This window comes from Emys orbicularis, chromosome 2 (genome assembly GCF_028017835.1).
Source record: "Emys orbicularis isolate rEmyOrb1 chromosome 2, rEmyOrb1.hap1, whole genome shotgun sequence".
Taxonomy (NCBI): domain Eukaryota; kingdom Metazoa; phylum Chordata; order Testudines; family Emydidae; genus Emys; species Emys orbicularis.
In genome coordinates, this window is record NC_088684.1 from 91,595,781 (window position 1) to 91,615,472 (window position 19,692).

The 19,692-nt window shown below is 39.1% G+C and overlaps 1 protein-coding gene across 2 annotated transcripts in view; it reads left to right on the top strand.

Annotated features, from left to right (window-relative positions):
* The window catches only part of GNAL (G protein subunit alpha L), a 320,857-nt gene that overhangs the window by 214,329 nt on the left and 86,836 nt on the right, over positions 1-19,692 (top strand). For both annotated transcript variants that reach the window (XM_065398246.1, XM_065398247.1), the window contains exon 5: positions 12,575-12,672. In XM_065398246.1, the coding sequence (XP_065254318.1) occupies positions 12,575-12,672 (98 nt within the window). The remainder of the gene's footprint in view (positions 1-12,574; positions 12,673-19,692) is intronic.

A 19,692-nucleotide genomic window follows, 5' to 3' on the forward strand; every position in this document is an offset into this window, starting at 1 on the left:
TAAAGTGTCAGAACTCTGAGAGAGGGGTGTTAATCTGGCAAGAATCCTATGTACTGCATATCAAAAAGTGAGTATTAGTATTTGTGAATGTTAGTATTCCATAATACGAGCTCAGTTGCATTTTAATTTGTTGTTTTTTATAGAAAGCATCCGATTTTTGTGCAGATGCATGATATATTTCACAGAAAGGGTCAGATTTTTATGGTGAGTCACTGACGTACCTGAAAAATATGTGATTTCAAAGCGACTGGTTCCAGATCAAGGGATTCGAGGTTATTGTTTATAGCACCTACTGACGCTGAGGATTTTTGTATAATTCATTTTGAAGGAATATGGGATAAATATGGCATCAGAGAAGACTGTAGCACAGTCATTGATTACAGTAAAACATAGGGGGAGTTTGTTCTCAGAATATTGTGCCACAGATATTTTGAAGCCTTTGGATCCTCCTCGCCCTTTGCACCACCCCATGTTTTTGTTTTTTCCCCTTTTGTGAAACAATGTGGGATTAAAACAACCTGATTTAGCATCATTTGAACATTCTCTCAAATAACAGCATCGACACATGATACCATGACACTCTTGTAGTCATTTTATGGTAATTTAGGTGTTTGTCAAAGAGTGACTTGCTACAACAAAAATGTAAATGATAATGTCATAGATTTTAAAGCCAGAAAGACCATTTTGAACATCTGATCTGACCTCCTGCATAACACAGGCCATAAAACCTTGCCCAGTAATTTCTGCCTTAGGGCCATAACTTCTGTTTGAGGTCTAGCATATCTTCTTAGAAAGATATCCAGTATTGATGCTATGTTTGGTAGGGTTGCCAGGCATCCGGTTTTCGACCGGAACACCTGGTCGAAAAGGGACACTGGCAGCTCCTGTCGGCACTGCTGACCAGGCCATTAAAGGTCCAGTCGGCAGCGCAGTGGGGGCCTGGGGCTAAGGCAGGCTCCCTGCGACTCCCAGAAGCAGCCGCCAGGTCCTAGTGGCTCCTAGACGCATGGGCAGCCAGGGATCCGTGCGCTGCCCTTGCCCCGAGTAACAGCTCCGCAGCTCCCATTGGCCAGGAACTGTGACCAATGGGAGTACGGGGGTGGCGCATGTGTGTGTGAGGGCAGCGTCCGGAGCCGCCCATGCGCCTAGGGGTTGCAGGGACCTGGCGGCCACTTCGTTACCCGTAAGCGCCGTCGGGACCCCAAACTCGCTCCCTCATCCTAACCCCCTACCCTAGCCCGAAGTCCCCTACTGCACCCAAACTCCCTCCTGGAGCCCACACCCCACACCAGTCGCCAACACCTCAACCCCCTGCCCCAGCCTTGAGCCCCCTCCTGAACCCCAAACCCCTCATCCCTGGCCTCACCCCAGAGCCCTCACCCCCCCCGCACCCCAACCACCTGCCCCAGCCCAGCGCCCCCTCCTACACCCCAAACGCCTCATCCCGGCCCCAACCCAGAGCCCACACCCCCAGCCAGAGCTCACACCCCCTCCCCCCTCCAAACCCCTTGGCCCCAGCCAAAGCCCCCTCCTGAACCCCAAACTCCTCATCCCCAGACCACCCCAGAGCCTGCACCCCCAGACAGAGTGCTCTGTCCCCCGCACCCCAACCCCAGCCCATAGCCATCTCCCAGACCCTCATTTCTGGCCCCAGAGCCTGCACATAGAATCATAGAAGATTAGGGTTGGAAGAGACCTCAGGAGGTCATCTAGTCCAACCCCCTGCTCAAAGCAGGACCAACACCAACTAAATCATTCCATCCAGGTCTTAAAAACCTCTAAGGATGGAGATTCCACCACCTCCCTAGGTAACCCATTCCAATGCTTCACCACCCTTCTAGTGAAATAGTTTTTCCTAATATCCAACCTAGACCTTCCCCACTGCAACTTGAGACCATTGCTCCTTGTTCTGTCATCTGCCACCACTGAGAACAGCTGAGCTCCATCCTCTTTGGAACGTAGTTGAAGGCTGCTATCAGATTCCCCCCCCCCTCACTCTTCTCTTCTGCAGACTAAACAAGCGCAGTTCCGTCAGCCTCTCCTTATAAGTCATGTGCTCCAGCCTCCTGATCATTTTTGTTGCCCTCCAGTGGACTCTCTCCAGGTTGTCCACATCCTTTCTGTAGTGGGTGGCCCAAACTGGACGCAATACTCCAGATGTGGCCTCACCAGTGCCGAATAGAGGGGAATAATCACTTCCCTCTATCTGCTGGCAATGCTCCTACTAATGCAGCCCAGTATGCCATTAGCCTTCTTGGCAACAAGGGCACACTGCTGACTCATATTCATCTTCTCATCCACTGTAATCCCAGGACCTTTTCTGCAGAACTGCTGCTTAGCCAGTCGTTCCCCAGCCTATAGCGGTGCATGGGATTCTTCTGTGCTAAGTGCAGGACTCACCCCCACACACACCCCAACCCCCTGCCCCAGCCCAGAGCCCTCTCCTGCACCCCAAGCCCCTCATCCCCGGTCCCACCCCAAAGCCTGGAGCTCCTGCACCCCAACCCCCTGCCCCAGCACGGTGAAAGTGAGTGATGGTGGGGGAGAGTGAACGACAGAGGGAGGGGGGATGGAGCAAGCGGAGGCATGGCCTCACAGAAGGGGTGGGGCCTCATGGAAGGGGAAGGGCAGGGGTGTTCAGTTTTGTGCTATTAGAAAGTTGCCAACCCTAATGTGTATGGTTCTGGTCATCTTGTCTCAAAATGGATATAAAAGAAATAGATTGGGTTCAGAGATATGAGACAAATTATTAGAGCCATGGAAAAACTAACCTATGAGGGGAGTTTTAAAAGATAGGGACTGTTCAGTTGAGTGAGACTACTAATGAGAAGACACAATGGAGTTACAGATACAATTATGAATGGTACAGAGAAGGTAAATCCGGAGTTCTTATTCGCTCTGTCTCCTAATACAAAACAATGAAACTGAAGGACAAATTCAAAACGAATAAGAGAACACTTTTCCACTATGCATAATAACTAGTAGTATTCATTGCCACAGGATATTAATGATAGCAAGCATTGAGAAAAGGATTAGACATTTATGGGCTTCCTAAAACATCTGCAGTTACTTTTGATAGTTGTTTTTTTAAATTATAGATATCAGGCTTCAGGGCACAAGCTAACCACTAACTGCTGCAGGTTCTGAAGAAACTTCCTTTTGGAGCAGGTTGTCTGTAATTGTCCATCATGGGGTTTCTTGTATCGTCCTCTGAGGCATCGGTTACTGTCCATTGTGTGAATTAGAATAGCAGACTAGATGAGCCAGTGGTCTTGATCCAGTGTGGCAAATCCTATTTTTCTGTACAAATAGGAGAAGACTTTTTGTTACAGACAGAGCTGACAGCAAAGCCTATAATTGCAGTTGCCTAACATAAGAGTGGCCATACTGGGTCAGACCAAAGGTCCATCCAGCCCAGTATCCTGTCTACCGACAGTGACCAGGTGCCCCAGAGGGAGCGAACCTAACTGGTAATGATCAAGTGATCTCTCGCCTGCCATCCATCTCCACCCTCTGGCAAACAGAGGCTAGGGACACCATTCCTTACCCATCCTGGCTAATTGCCATTAATGGACTTAACCTCCATGAATTTATCTAGTTCTCTTTTAAACCCTGTTATAGTCCTAGCCTTCACAACCTCCTCAGGCAAGGAGTTCCACAGGTTGACTGGGCGCTTTCTGAAAAACTTCCTTTTATTTGTTTTAAACCTGCTGCCCATTAATTTCATTTCATGGCCCTTAGTTCTTATATAATGGGAACAAGTAAATAACTTTTCCTTATTCACTTTCTCCACACCACTCATGATTTTATATACCTCTATCATATCCCCCCATAGTCTCCTCTTTTCCAAGCTGAAAAGTCCTAGCCTCTTTAATCTCTCCTCATATGGGACCCGTTCCAAACCCCTAATCATTTTAGTTGCTAAGAGTTTCTATTATAGATGCAGTTTTCAGTTGCTTATAATTTTGCCAGACTTTAACCCTTTTGGCTGAATTTTTCCATGCCAGATGTCAGCCATGGGCACTTTTTGCTGAAACTTAAAAAAACAAAAATGATTCAGCTGTTTCAGAGAATGAGATAAAGGGAAAATACATTGTTTTGCCCATGTTAAAAAAATTCTTCCAACCATTTAGTTGAGAAGCTCTAACATGTTTATGTTTTGGAGCAGGAACTTACTCAGGAAGTTTCATTTTTCCGCCTCTCTGAAAATCCACCCAAATTTGGCTGCATTATAAGCACCATACCCAGGAGGTGTGTGGGTTACAACCACTCTCCTCCAGAACCTGGAATGGAACCCAAGATTCCTGAGTCGCAGCAGTCCTCTGCGGTTGAGCAAACAGCTGTGAAATCTACTGGTAAAATCTGTCTCTTCTCTTCTTTAGTGGCCGGTTCTCATAGAGGAAAAGAGTCTACTACTATTACCAGTTCCCCATTGAACTCAAGTGGTAGAGATCTGTACTGTGTATCTAAAGGTCCCAATCTTGTCAATGACCCTGTGTGTCAGTATGATGGGATTTCTGTCTTTTTTCTCCTTGTTCTTCAATTTACCTCTCTGGAATGTGGGGCGAGAGCTAGGCTGGGCTCCCCTTGACATTAAAAACCTATCTAGGAAATAACATACACAAAACTGTTACAAGAATGTTATTTCGGTTGCAAAGTCAAGAACCTGAAAGTTAGGAAATGCCAGAATATAGGTTGCCTGTGAAACCTTAATTCTGCACCCTTGTATGTATGCATTATCATACAGTCTTCTGTTACATTATCACAGGCCATTTTTCCCACAGGACTAGGGTGACCAGACATCCCAATATTTAGGCGTTTGTCCCGATATTTCGCACTCCTGGTGTTTTTGTTTTTGCTCCGCCAGTAGGACTCTTCCCCTCCCCCCACGCCCCCCATGTCCCGATATTTTCTTCATCCCATCTGGTCACCCTACACAGGATCTTACCTCATTCAGTGCACAGGATGGACAGTGCTCAGGTAATGAATCAGGGCTGTGTATAAAATGAGGTGGTTTATAGGATTCTTGCCTTATTCACTCTAGAATTTAGGTATGTTGAGAACAAGACATTTGTAAATATAAATTTTATGGACTATCTTTCAAAAACAACAAAACAGTTGTTTTTAAGTGAATTGCATAGTTTGGTTTAAAACAAAAGCAAAAAAGTAACCACATCAAAGAATAAAATTCAAGACTTTGACTTTCACACCATAGTATAAAACCATAAAAATATATACTTCTTATATCATTGTAGGACATTTGTCACTTTAGTTCCACATTCTTTAAATGCTTGTGATACCAATCAGACAGGTAAACAGATTAAAGCTGCATTTGAATTAAGAAATAAGCTTGGATACCCAAGGGTCGGGAGACTAGGAATATGAATTTTAGTTTGGGGTAGGGGGAAATGACCTGATTTCATATTATCTTGTCAAGGAGTCATGCAAGTTTTACAGTGCATTAACAGAGTAAATACGTAGAAGAGAAAATACTGTGGTGTCTTCTGCATACCAATTTCTAGGAGGGTTAAAGGTGGCATCAGGACAGCCACAATGTGTGCTTCATCTGGAATGCAAGTGCCTCATTAGGAAAAAAAAGACTGATCTAATATGAACCTTTTTTAGTTTGTAAGGCAGTCATCAGATAAAGAATTTCGTTTCCAACATAGATAAAGATTTTTCCATGAAGATATTTGGCTGTTTAGTCTTCTCTTATATTTCTTGCCTAATTTAGACACTTAAAAAGTTTATTCCCTAGATGGAAAGTCAAACAATTCCTTTTTTTAGGCACTGTGACAGGTTTTGTAGGCGCTGTATGGGTGGGTGTAGGTTTCTCATGCAATGTTTATTTCTTAAATAAGGAAAATTAAATTTCAAGAAGGATCATGCTGTAAACTCCTTTAAGGCACATTTGAAATAGTGATTTTAATAATGATTTCTTATGAATATTGCTTCACAGTTTCTCTCATGATATGTTTTGTGTAGAAGGAACCTCCCTACATGTTCTCCATCCTACAGAGAAAGTGCTGAAAACTGTTAACTGAAATCCCTTTAAAAAAAAATTTAATCCTGTAATTGAAAATTCAGTGCTGATTATAGGCAGTAGCACCAGGAAGTGGTATGTACTTGATATACACTTGTACGTATCTTAAAGTCACTGTGTGTTTTGTTGTTGCCCCTTTTTGATACGAGCAGCTAGCCAAATTTCAGGGCCCTAGATATGTTCCAGTTGGAAGCAGAAATTGATGGAGTCTGATATTTTCTTTGATGCAGTCTTGTATATTTACAAGAAATGCATGAAGTCCTGCTTCTCTGAACTCAGGAGGAACCAAGAACAAAAGAAGCAGTTTCTTGTAAGTAAGCCTGGTCTACACCTAAAACTTAGGTCGACCTAGGTACGTCACTCAGAGTTGCGAAAAATTTCATGCTCTGTGCGATGTAGTTAGGTTGACCTAACCCCTACAGTAGACACAACTATTTCGATGGAAGAATTCTTCCATTGACCTAGTTAGCACTTTTTGAGGGGGTGGATTTACTACAGCAGTGAAAAAAACTCTTTTGTTGCTGTAGGAAGTGTCTACACTACAGCGGTGTAGCTGCAGCCATGCCGCTGTAGCGCTTGCAGTGTAGACACACCCTTAGCTTATAGCTGCCAAGCCTCTTTAGCCAACACCAGACCCAAAAGCGTGCTCTCACTTTTTCCAGAGTCACACTGTGGCTCCAGGCTCCTACTTGACTTTCTTATTTTCTTCCTCTGCCTCACTCTCTCTCTTCTTCTCTGTGTTCCCTCACACACCTGCACACAGGCACGCCTAATCAGAATACCCAGTGGAATGGTACTAGTTTCTGGGCAGACTCTGTTACACTTTGTTTCAGGTATGGCCCCATAACTGTCTCTTACAACTATCTTGAATGAAAAGTATCATCAGTTTGAATGAGATTTTAACTCAACCCATAGCAAGATTTCACCCACCTCAAAACAATACTATAGCACGTGTTTGTGTCACTGCACCTTTTTTAGGTGATGCATGAATCTTTACATTTACAACAAAGACAAATTATGTGTAAGAGAATAGAGGGCTCGAAAATGTGTGCCCTTGATTTTGGGTATCTAAGGAAATTCAAAGGGTGTTTTTTTTCTTTTCCTTACTCTTCCAGTCAGATCTGTATTGTTACTAAATATTTAAGATACTGTATTTTGCATCTTGATTGTGATTAAATCAAAATTGTAGCATTCATGTGGCTTTGACTTTTTCATAACTGAATTTACACTAACCACCTAAACATCTAAAGAAATTAAATACCTGTAGCTAATGAGACCTGAAGCATCATCCCTTACTCCTGCAAGCTGGCTCTGATCTCTAATTCAGATCCCAGGTCAAGAAAAATATGGTAGGAATGTAAATATTTATACGTTTGTTTACCTATCTAATGAAGAGTTAGGGAAGAAGCAAGTTTGTGCTTTACTTTTTTATGACCCTACTATGAATATTGTATTATTATCTGGACTATTCCTAATAATATTATCTTATTCCCAGTTTCTCTTTAGGCTCTGTTGTACTAATTATCTCTATGGTAGTAGATTTAGGTGTCTACAATAAATATCAACGCTCAATTTTATATTTCTTTAGACCAAGATTGTAAAAAGTCACTAGTGATTTGGGAGTGCCTCAATTTTTACATGTCCAGCTTGAGACTTCTTAAGGGGCCTGATTTCAGGAAGTTCTGAGCCCCCAGCCTCGCAAATCTGATATGCCTTAGGTTGGACATCTAAAAACTGAGGCAGCTAAAAGCACTAGTTATTTTTTAAAATCTTACCAGCAAGCCAAATAAATGCTATCTAATGTCTTAGTGGATGAAGGTAGGAAGTAGGCTGGATCTAGGCAATTCTCAAGGTGTAATAGGTGAATTTGGGATGTGGGATCTGGGTCACATCTTGGTGTCTTGAGCAGCTAAGAAAGGGATAATGTATTAGGGTGCTTATTAGGGGAAGAGACCGGGTTAAAAGTGAGCATGGAAAGTGAATGGTGTTGATGGTAGTCTTGAAATGGTGTAGGATTTTTGTGGAACGGTTTAGTCATCAAGGAAAAAGGATTGTAAATGTAGGTGGGAGGCAATTTGCAGACAAATATGCTCCTCTGCAGTAGCTCAATACATTTTAAAGAGGCAAGTGTATTTGTTCTGTATTATAGGACTTGTGTTAGACTAAAAAATCTGGGAATCATTTTAAACAGTCTGCTGTAAAATAAAATAATCAGGCTAAAATATTTGAGGCATATAATTTCTGCCCAACATATTTGTATGGTCTTAGAGACCAACAATGATTTGTGTAAGGTGTCTGTATCCAAAATGGGGATAATAGATATGCAGAATTATACTTGTGGAGAAAGAAATGCAAAATTAAATTTGCATCTAATGAAAAACAGATGTAAAACAAAAATAGAGAAGAGAAATTGAATTTTTTAGTGCAAATTAAAAGTACTTTATTTTACCCACTACCAAAACACTGTTTGCCTCCAAAAGCTACAGTTTTTTTCTATAGAAAGTGAAATATAAATTTTAAAAATAAACACCTAGGAGTCAGAGGTGTTTACCATGTGGAGGTACAAACATAAGTAAAGTAGGAGAAGCCTGTAAGCAGTGAGTTTTTGAGATACCCAGTGTCTCTCAATCAATACCAGTTTTTGGAAAAGGGAGTGGTTTTATACTAATGTCTCCACCTCCTACTCCCACCATATCTTATCACAGGTTGGCCTACAAAGATAGATGCCACGAGGGAAGAGAGGGGTTTCAGCTCATCATACTCCAGGAACTGAAGCATTGGACCCTAAATCTGGGGACCACAGCTGAACTTTTCTCCTGGCACCATGCTGCTTCCTCATGTCCTTCTCTTAAATGGCAGTACTCTTGGAGTACAGTACAGGCCAATCTAAACAGAGAAATCCAATAAAATATAGGATTAAATATTTATTTGAAACAAATATTTTAATCTAAAGATTGTGCCATATTTTCTGATTTTTATTTTCCTTTTTGATTTCTTCCTCTCTCCAGTTATTTTATTGATTTATTTTTTATTTCCTTTCTTATATCTTTCCTTTCTATCTCTCTCTATTAATTCTTTGATCTTTCATTTTTATATTTTATAGCCGCATTCTCTGTTTTATGTTCTCAGTTCTCTCCTTGCTCCACCCTCTTAATTTTTTCTTTCTTTGTTCTCTCACTTGGTTTCTCTTTCTGCTGTAAGAGGGGAGGGCTTTATGGTGGCTGTAGCATAACTTCAAAAGGTAGAATTTTGATGTTTAAAGAATTACTAGGAATTTTTAGAGACTCTCATATCCTACACAGTTACCAGAATTTTCCCTTTCAAAGTCACCGAATACTTCATTTCCTCTTCAACACAAAAATGAAAAGGAAAAACCCACCAAAGGAAAACTTCTTTTGAATTGTAAGGCTTAGGTTAGTGGGTGGTTCTGGTTGACCCAGATGGGTCTGGCTCCAGAATTTGTGAAGTGAGTAAATCTAAAAAGAATTGAGATTATTATACCATCAAGTTCTCTCTTGAAGTCTGAAAAAATGACTTGAGAGAGAGAGAAATGTTCGCTTTTCATTTGATTATAATCTCTTGCATCCAGTTAGCCATCTGGATGCCCTTGTAATAGTCACAATAGAAAGAGAAACAGTAGTTATGAATTAACGCAATTCAGAGTGTTGTGTTTTATTGTTTAACACCTCACTTTCTTCAAGGTTTGAAATCCTTCAGGAAAGTGGAAGTCATTTATCTTTATTTCACTGCATCTACATTACATACAGTACATTTGAAAAATAATGGTTTGCTTTTATGGTGTACCATCTCTTCTCAGAATCTTTCCTCCATTTGTACTCTAACTTGAAAGTTTTGTCAGCATCTGGTAGTCACTTACTGAAGATTAGACATGCTGTATTACCTTGTGGGTGGTGTTTTTTGGAGGTGGGGTTTAAGACTAGAGGGTGATTTCAATACTAATGTAATACATTAACAGAAAATTTCTGCTATGAATTTTACTACCACAGAAAAGATTGTTCTTGTTTAAAGGATATAGTAGGGGTTGGAAAACATGCTTTTTCATCCATTTCTGTAATTTACAGACAGTCATTGAGCCTCATAACAGTCCTATGATGTATACAGTGTTTTTATACACATTTTCCCTAGTGCAATTGAATCAGATACAAGTTAAGTAATTTGCTGAAAGTCACATAGCAAGTTAGTAGCTGAGCCAGGAATTACAAAGAGGCAATAGCCTTTCCAGAGTTGAGGTTACAACCAGCTTCCATTATAAAGCTACATATTAGCTTGCCCTGTAGCTTTGGCTTGGAAAATTAGATTGTCCTGATCATATCCAGATTTACTCTTCTGACAATGTTACATATTTTTCCTATTAAATTAGATATGCAACATTATTCTCAATAAACAGCAATTTGTGCATTACTAAAAACTTCTACTGCCAATTGATACATGTTAGTTGCTTCCCACTTCACATTATTGTTTAAAAGAAAATACCAAAATTTACTTAGTTACAACAGCAAAAACCCCAATAAAAACCCCAACAATAACAAAGCTCTAAAATTCTATGGGTCAGAGTTAAAGTTCTTTTGTTATAATGAAATTTCATCACACTGGATGAGAACAATACGTTTGTTTATTATTTGGGAAGTGTAAGATTTATGATGCTCTTAATTACAAGGACTTGTGTTTTTATAAATGATGTGATAGGTAAATATTTAGCAATTTTAACTGTTACTTTTTTTAACAGGTTGGGGGGGGATTGATTTTTTTGTTTTTTGTTTTGGTTTGTAATAGAGGTAGAGAGTCCTGACCCCAAGTTCCCTGTTCTAACAACATATTCTGGAGTGGGATACAAAAGCTTTTAAACAGCATACAGCAATAGTACACAATAGGTTTTTAGGGCAGGAAGTGAAAGATAATGCCATCTCCAAACTCAACTGCAGTGTGAAATTTAGGTAGACAAAATGTAATTTTGTAAAGTGGATTTTGTCCAGCTCAGTAGGGCCAGCACATCTATTCTTGTGGTAAGTGCCATGGACTCTTTAATTCACATAAAAGATAAGAGTCTTGGTTTTACATCTCTTCCAGAATGTAATTTCTGACAGCAAAGAGCTACCTTCCACTATGATGGGAAACCATTGTTTTATTTCTGTCTCAGAGGGAAGACCATAGGCTTCTGTATCATCAACACTTTTTCTCTGGTTTCTTCAGAGTTTCTACAAAAGTTCCAGTCTCTAGTGAAGTTACATGAGGGACCTTCCTAATTGTGGTTTTTTTTTTGCCTTTTTTGGCTGAGCTGGGCTCAGCCAAACAATGGAGCCAAGGTAGCTTCAAGTGCCTCCAAACACAGAAAGAGCATTGCTTGTCTTTTATAACTGCTCTCTATACTTTTAGGAACAGGTGTGTTGGGTTAGTTTGGTTTCAGGATGGTTTTCTTAATTATGGCATAGTCCTAGATATAAAATACTAGGTTCCCCAGAATCTGAGGCCAGAGTCTTTTGAATAAAGCAGTGGTTCTGAACCAGTGGTATGCAGAGGTCTTCCAGGAGTTACATCAACACATTTAGATATTTGCCTAGTTTTACAACAGGCTACATAAAAAGCACTAGTGAACTAAACTAAAGTAAAATATCATACAGACAATGACTTGTTTATACCGTTCCATACACTATACCAGCGGTTCTCAAACTGTGGGCAAGTCTGTTTTAATGGGGTCGCCAGGACCAGTGTTAGACTTGATGGGGCCCAGGGCAGAAAGCTTAAGCCTGAGTTTTTAAGTGAGGTAAAACTTGGGGTACGCAAGAAAAATCAGATTCCTGAAAGGAGTACAGTAGTCTGGAAAGGGTTGAGAACCACTGGAATAAAGGGTCCAATTTCAGGGGTAGCAACTAGAAGCTAACTTTCAGGGCTTTCTTTGCTAGGCTGCTAAAAGCAACCAACAAGCTGTCCTTCAAAGCAAAAAATAAATTTGGGTGCTTTAACATTGCCATATTCATGCTACTATGGAGTTGTGTGCTCAGTTGTTTGGTGTTGAGGTTTCCTTATAATTTTAAGAGTCAGTTCCAACTCTGATTTCCTTGAGAGGATCTGCTATTCAAATTCCATCGTGTCAGCGAATCTGATTTTTTACTTGGAAATTTGTCTTCTGCCACTGGGATACACCAACCTGGTTTCAACCCTTTTAACGTTTCTTTTGGCCACACAGGGAAGTTAGGCTGGATCCGTTTATTAATTCTTACTTTCCAAATAAACAAGTGCTCTTTTGGAAAAGTAGTGAAAGGCTGGATCATATAAAATTCTTGAAACCAATTGATAGGTTGTATGTGAAAGTACTCAACAGTCCAAACTAGTTTTTCTGAGACTTTGACTTCACTAATAATTCTTCACCTTTTCTTCTTTAAATGTATAATTTTTCATGTTGCAACCATTTTAAAACATGAAGATTTGAGGAGGGAGGAACCATTGTGTTTCTTTTTAATTAAAACAAAACCTGAGAAATCTTCTCTTATTTGTCACATTTCCAATTTTCAGGAATTCTTTGAACATGCAAAAAAGCTCTGGGATGATGAAGGAGTAAAGGCATGCTTCGAGAGGTCAAACGAATACCAACTGATTGACTGTGCACAGTAGTAAGTGTTTATTTTTGTGTAATTAATACCCAAGAATGTAATGGATTATAATAAGTCTGCAAAAGATATTTATATTTGCAAGATTTGGGAGTTTGTGGTGCACCAAACAACATTCTAATTTCTTACATATACAAAACATGCACAGCAAGAGTACTGATGGTTTTACTGTGTTGCTCAGTTACTAGACAGCTACACATTTTGCTGGTGCTATTTAACTGCTGAGGAAGGCAAAGTAAAAGAAAAAATTAGTGAGTCAAATAATTTTAAGTAACAGCTGTCTGTTTTGAAAAGTACTTACCTAGACCAGTTTCAATTACAGTAAGTAATTAAGATTATTTAAAGAGAAAACACTTCTGAATTTTTATTTTGGATTACTCTGTATTTGAACATTTTAAGCATCAAGGCACATAGTAGTGAGATTGCTAAATTTTTTTTTCACATTTATTAAAGATTTTGAGATTTTTATCAAAAACAATGTAAACCTACATTACTGTTGGGTCTCTTCAGTATATTCAACAAACACACAATAGCTGACAGTTCTTCTAAGAAACTAGCCCGTTTATCTTCTCAAAGGGCTACATCAAGTCAATCAGTAAATGTGGTAACACAAGTAACAATCCCTAAAAGGATTCACTTAATAGGATATGATTTACACAGAGTTCCAGTGGAAATGTCTGTATGTGAGGATGTGGAGATGAAAATCCCAAACAGATTATGACATATAGCACACCCCTTTCTTTTAATCAAAAAGGAAATAGTTCACCAATATGCTAAAGCTAAAAACTTGACCGTCACTAGAAATAATAACCCAACTCTGAATTAGACTTTGACCAAAAATATATATTTTTATGTGAATTGCTATTGCCAGAAATTGTGCCTTTAGAGTTGCTTTGTGATTTAGGGTTTTTGAAGAGCAGGCTCTGGAGATCAGCCTGACTGATAATTATGGTCAGCAGCAATATCACAGGTCTGTTGCAAAACTGAGAGTCCTGTTTTTCTGTTCTCTCTGCACCCTCTGTTTGGACTCCGGCAGAGAGACAAGAACACAAAGAAAACTCATTTTTTGCCATAAACTGGCAGTTCAGTGCCATTGGGTCATTTCTCCCATAGATGCAAACATAGACGCATTTACACATGACAGTGTGGTGGAATTGTGTATGGGTAGAAAGGAGCTCAGTGGGCATAGTTAGCCACAATTTGGGCATTCCTGGTTTACCTTGTGTAATCAGTTCATAGCCAGATTGACTGGAAATATCATTATTTAACTGAAAGCAGTGATTCTGAATGATACAACAAACTCTGCAAAAGACCCTAAATTTGTGATTTCTGTCAATTTTTTTCTCTATGGTACAGATTTGGTCTGTGCTGATTGAAGTGTCCAGCATACAGACAAAACCTACATACCTTTGCCAGCCCTGTTTGGGAAAAGGGGTAGGATGCAATGGAACGGCATGAAAAAAGTAAATTATTCCATTGTAATATTAATGGAAGTATGTTTATGTGAGGGTAAAGAAGCCTCAAATGGCAATTTTGGCATGTGGGAAAAGACTTATGCTCCAATACTTATGTACAGAAAGGAAATGAAAGTGACAAAATGGGATTGGGGTCAATTCCAATATCCCAAAATGTTAAATTAAACTTTGCATTTTTCTAAAAGAATGTAAAGAATAAGAAGGTTTTCTTTTCTACATGCCCTGTCCCCTATCTCTTCCAATTGATCATTTATTTTTTGAGGTACAGACGCTCCCTGGGTTACAAAAGACCCGATTTACGCAAATTCACACTTACGGAAAAAGTTCGCTAAACCAGAAATAGGATTTTCGAGTTGCAGAAATTTTTGCATAACGTATGGGTATACGTTTCTGACTTGCGCAAAATTCGAGTTACGCAAGGCTTTCCAGAACAGAACAATTGCGTAAATCAGGGGGCATCTGTAATCACCAAGAGTTTAACAATCTCAGTTAAAGAGAGAGTACTATGCATTAGTTTATCTAATCCAAATAGTGCTAGACAGAACTACTACTAAATCTGGTAATTTGGGATCGCTTTATTCGTTACAATTCTGAAAATAGTGCTTAGAACTTATATAATGTTTTCCATCTTCAAAGGGCTTCACAAACACTAATTAACACTTAAAATACCATGTGAAGCAAGTAGGTTTTTGGTTGAGTAAATGGAAGGAAAGTTGTCCGGTGACTTCCTCGAGGCTGCAAAAGAAGTCAGGGTCAGAGCGGAGATTGGAACTCCTGAATTCTGGTTTCCTAGTTCTGTGCTTAACACACACAGCTTTCTCTCAGGAAAGATTGTACTGCTGTTTAAAAATAGGTTAACATACTCTTATCTTGGGGGACAGATTGAAAATATTTCTGGCTTTAACCTGCTCCCCAAAACAGTCACTTGTCACTATTACACAGAAGCATTGATACAATAATGATGGAGTCAATGGATGGGTAATTATTGCTTTTTGTTTGTTATATATTTATATGTTATGTACTATATGATGATAGCAGCTACTTCATGTAGAAATGTGCACCTCCATTCCAGAAGCTGACATAATTTAGAACAGTAGAGGTATCTTGTTCCTTCTAAACTGAAGAATATAATATTAAAAGTAAGTTTGAAATATTACTGGAAAGATGCACATATTTTCCTCTATACATAGAGAAAAGGCTTTGTACACAAGTACTAACTTTCTCTCTAAGGAGGACTGAATGGAATTCCATTTGGAGCACACTAATAGTTTTTCTTCATTTGGAAAAAAAAAAGGGTAATGTTGAATGGCAATAGCACTCTTCCACCTCAGTCATCCTCAAGCTCCCAGAGGTTGTCCTCACTTGATGAGCAAGCATCCCAGAGCAATAGTTGAACCCCGATCTTCTAGATGGCAATGCAGATAGTGTATGATCAGTATGCCACCAATCCTCTCTCCATTTTTTAAAAAGCTTCTTTTGTAAGACAGTTATTAGATTACAAGATGGATGGGATGTCTTTATAAAAATTGCTGAATGTTATTAAATTAATTATAAATAAAATTCAAGTTAAAAAACTTTAATTTGTCTGCAATTCTGAAGCTTCAGCAAGTTTAAAAATACATTTTAAAAGCTTAGCTTAGTTTATTTATTTTTTTTTTTTTTTAGAAGTATTAAGGTTATCCCGCTGGTACCAGAGGCCATAGAAACCATCATAGACAGCAGGGGCCTCATTCTCATTTACGCTCATTTACGTAAATTACATTTGCGTTCACTGTAAGGCTGCTTTACACTGCCAGACTGGTGTAAAGGAATATCAAGCCCTGAGCGTCTATTCATTTTAGTTTTTCTCCCATAACTCCCTCTGTTACCTGAACTTTGTTTAAACGACTGTCACATTAATACATAGCATGGAATTTGTGAGAAATGGAAAAACTGTGACCAAGCAGGATATTTCGCTTGAGGTCTGACAGCTCTAGGTGTATCCTAAACAAAGATTTGAATTTTTCTATTCCTAACTACAAAGTTATACAACATATTTATACCCCGTACTGAGAAAAAGTATTTCACAGCTACAAGACAGGTGTTTGGGTTTTGTTTTTGTTTTTAAATAAAATACAGTAAGTTCAGTGTTTTGTGAAATGCACTTCACAGAACCAGCAGTGTATTCTTTACTCTGGCTTCTATTTTTCTCTTTCTTTCTGGGCTGAAATATTTTGTCAACCTTTTTTTAATCAGTAAATCTCCTTAATTTTTATACTCTTCACAAATGTAAGAGGCACTGCACATAAGAGATTAAAATATGGTTTTGAGAGTGCAAGAACCTCATTCATTTATTTTTCCTTTAAATTCCATTTCTCTTACCTAGATTTTGACGGTGTCATATACAAAACCAGCCTATTGACAATGAAAGGTTGGGGAATCATAGTATTGGAGATTAAGTGAACACTGAAGTGTATTTTTGGGTACTCTAATACAGCGGTTCTCAACTAGAGGATATGTGTACCGCTGGGTGTACACAGAGGTCTTCCAGGGGGTACATCAACTCTTCTAGATATTTGGCTAGTTTTACAACAGGCTACATAAAAAGCTCTAGCGAAGTCAGTCCAAACTAAAATTTCATACAGACAGTGACTTGTTTATACTGCTCTATATACTATACACGGAAATGTAAGTACAATATTTATATTCCAATTGATTTATTTTATAATGATATGGTAAAAATGAGAAAGTAATCAATTTTTCAGTAACAGTTGTGCAGTAACACCTTTGTATTTTTATGTCTGATTTTGTAAGCAAGTAGGATTTAACTGAGGTGTAACTTAGGGTATGCAAGACAAATCGGACTCCTGAAAGGGGTACAGTGGTCTGGAAAAGTTGAGAACCACTGCTCTAATACTCTGGAAATTTAAATCCCTTGAGAGAAACACAGGGCTATGATTTAATGCTGCCCAGGTGCTGACCTGCCTAGAGCATAGGCAGTGTACTAGGCAATAGTGTTGGTTATTAAAAATTTCACTCCATAGCTGGCCACATGAAACAGACTTTTGAAAAATGATTACAACCACAGTTTTAACTACTTTATAAATTACATTGTTTCTTCATGATTGAACTCCTGTTCTTTTTGCGGATACAGACTAACACGGCTGCTACTCTGAAACCTATTTTTATGCCATCTCTCAGTAGATGACAAACTTTAACTATGTGCCTGGAAGGGCTTTGTTAAAGTATAGTCTTCTATGAATCCAGAACTCCTCAAAATAATGATAATCCAGTTATGAAGGGGGGGAAAAAACAAGTCAGATCGCAGTTTGTAGAACTGATTAAGTGTCCCTAAAAGTTTAGGAGTGTGTTAAAGTAAATGGATTTATGGAAACCATGAGATGTTGAGTTCCCTTTTATTTGTTAAGAGCATACCGCGAAGACAATTAAGCTGATAATGATTGATTGTTGCTGTTTGTAATGTGCATGTGAAAGCCGTTTGTGGTGAACAAGTGTGCATGTCACAAACCAACCTGCACCTACACACACCCATCATATTCAGTGCTAATTGGCAGTATTCTTAGCAATCCCAGCAGAGAAACCAATGATTTTAGCAGTCACTGAGACTGAACTGTTCTCTTCACCTTTTAAAAAATAGGGTTGAGGTAGGCAATGTGGAAAGACTTAGGCTTTGTCTACACTACAAAGCTCATGTCACTAAAAGTCAGGCAGCGTAAACGCGGTTTGTCAGCACTTTTGCTGACAAAATACTTCCACCCCTATGAGCGGGGTTCACGTTGTGGACAGGAGAGCGCTCCTGCCGACAATGAGCCGTTTACACTGCCACTTGCTGCGGCAAAACTTTTGTCTTTCGGGGATGGGTGGGGCTTTTTAAAGCACCTGTGAATGACAAAAGTTTTGTCGTTCATTTAGCAGTGTAGACAAAGCCTTAATTTGATACTACACAAGTTGTACCAATTCTTTGGGTAAACAAAGGTCTTTAGTGCTGTCAGTGCACACCCTTTTGAAGTACTCAAGCACCAATGAAAAATCTAAAAACATTTTGAAATATGGCTTTATCTTAGTAAAACATTATATATGAGAGCTGAGTGACTAATTTGAAACAAATAATTTACTCCATAAATTTTAACTTTTTATATTTCTGTAACATCCACAAGCAGTATAAAATTTTCTTAAGTTTATTCATTATTCAAAATTACTAATGATTGTGAGATATTTTAATTTTTTGGATTGATCTCGAACCACTTGTTACAAGTATTAATTATTCTGTATTCAAAACTTGGCTAGGTTGGTTAGTTCTGATTGACTGATCACTCATCACTTATTTTTGTGTTACCTGGCTGAGTGAGGTTAACTCTGATAATCAGAAATAAGGCTTAAAGATGCCATTGGGGCTTTGACTCTCTCAGGGAAACATAGAAGTTTAGAGAACAGGAAAATAGATAAGCAGGATTAGTCAATTAAAAAAAATAAACTTTTTTCTTTTTGGGTCGCACAGACTTTTCCCAAGGCCTCATTCCTAGAAAAATTAAGATTTATTGGATGGTTTCAGTGTTTAAATTTAATTTAGTCTCACTGCATTCTTACAAAATAACTATGTGTAAGTGGGTGGTCCTAGCTGTGGAAGATGCATTCTGGCTCATTTAATTGTCTCTATTCTGGGACTTAGGGAAAATTTAAGGAACCCTGTCCCCTGTTTTGTCAACCAGGATTCTGTCCTATATGAAATATGCCATTTCTGGTATACTCAAGTATGCAAGCCTAAAATCAGCTTTCTGCAAATATTTGTGCTAGTAAAGCTTGATTTTTCAAGTGTTCAGAAAAGCAAACACAAGCTTGGCCAAAGCAAATTTATTTTTATATTTGAGCTAATATACATGGAAAAAACACATACCCCATTTTTTCTTCGCAGTTGCTCTCTCTTTGAGAATGGGGTTTCACCAGCCTCCTGAGTTGGCTGTTTTGTCAAAGTCTGTTGGACTACAATTACCTGCCCCATCTTCTCTCAATACCGTTCTTTTCTGAGCTCAGCCTGCTGATACACTTCTTCTTTGCACTGGGAAAGTGTCTTCATCCTGCTTCTGCTTCTCCAAGCAAGGCCCGCTTGCTTAGCTGATGGGACCAAGCAGACTCACTCATCTCCTAAGTCTAGCATCTGAATTCCTGCATTTATCCCAGTACTAGATAGGATAACTAAAGAAAAGTTCTTAGTTGAATGATTGTCCACATGCATTCCACATCATGATTGGATACTTTCAGCCAGCAGTGTCCATTAGTGCTGTGCCTGCACCTTACGTATCCTCGTGCCCCCATCACCACCCAAAGGCATATAATCCAGAGGGCCCAGCCATCCTTCAGTTCCTTCTTACTGCCTGTGGCTGTGAAACAGTATCCTTGGCTGTTTCAACTTCTCTTACACTCTGTGCAACCGAAATTCTTTTTGTTTGTATATATATAATTAGTTAGTATAGATTAAATAGTGTAGTTGTGGTTAACATAGTTTTAGAATTAGTTGTGGCTACTTAAAAAAGAGTCTTCTTAGTGTTAG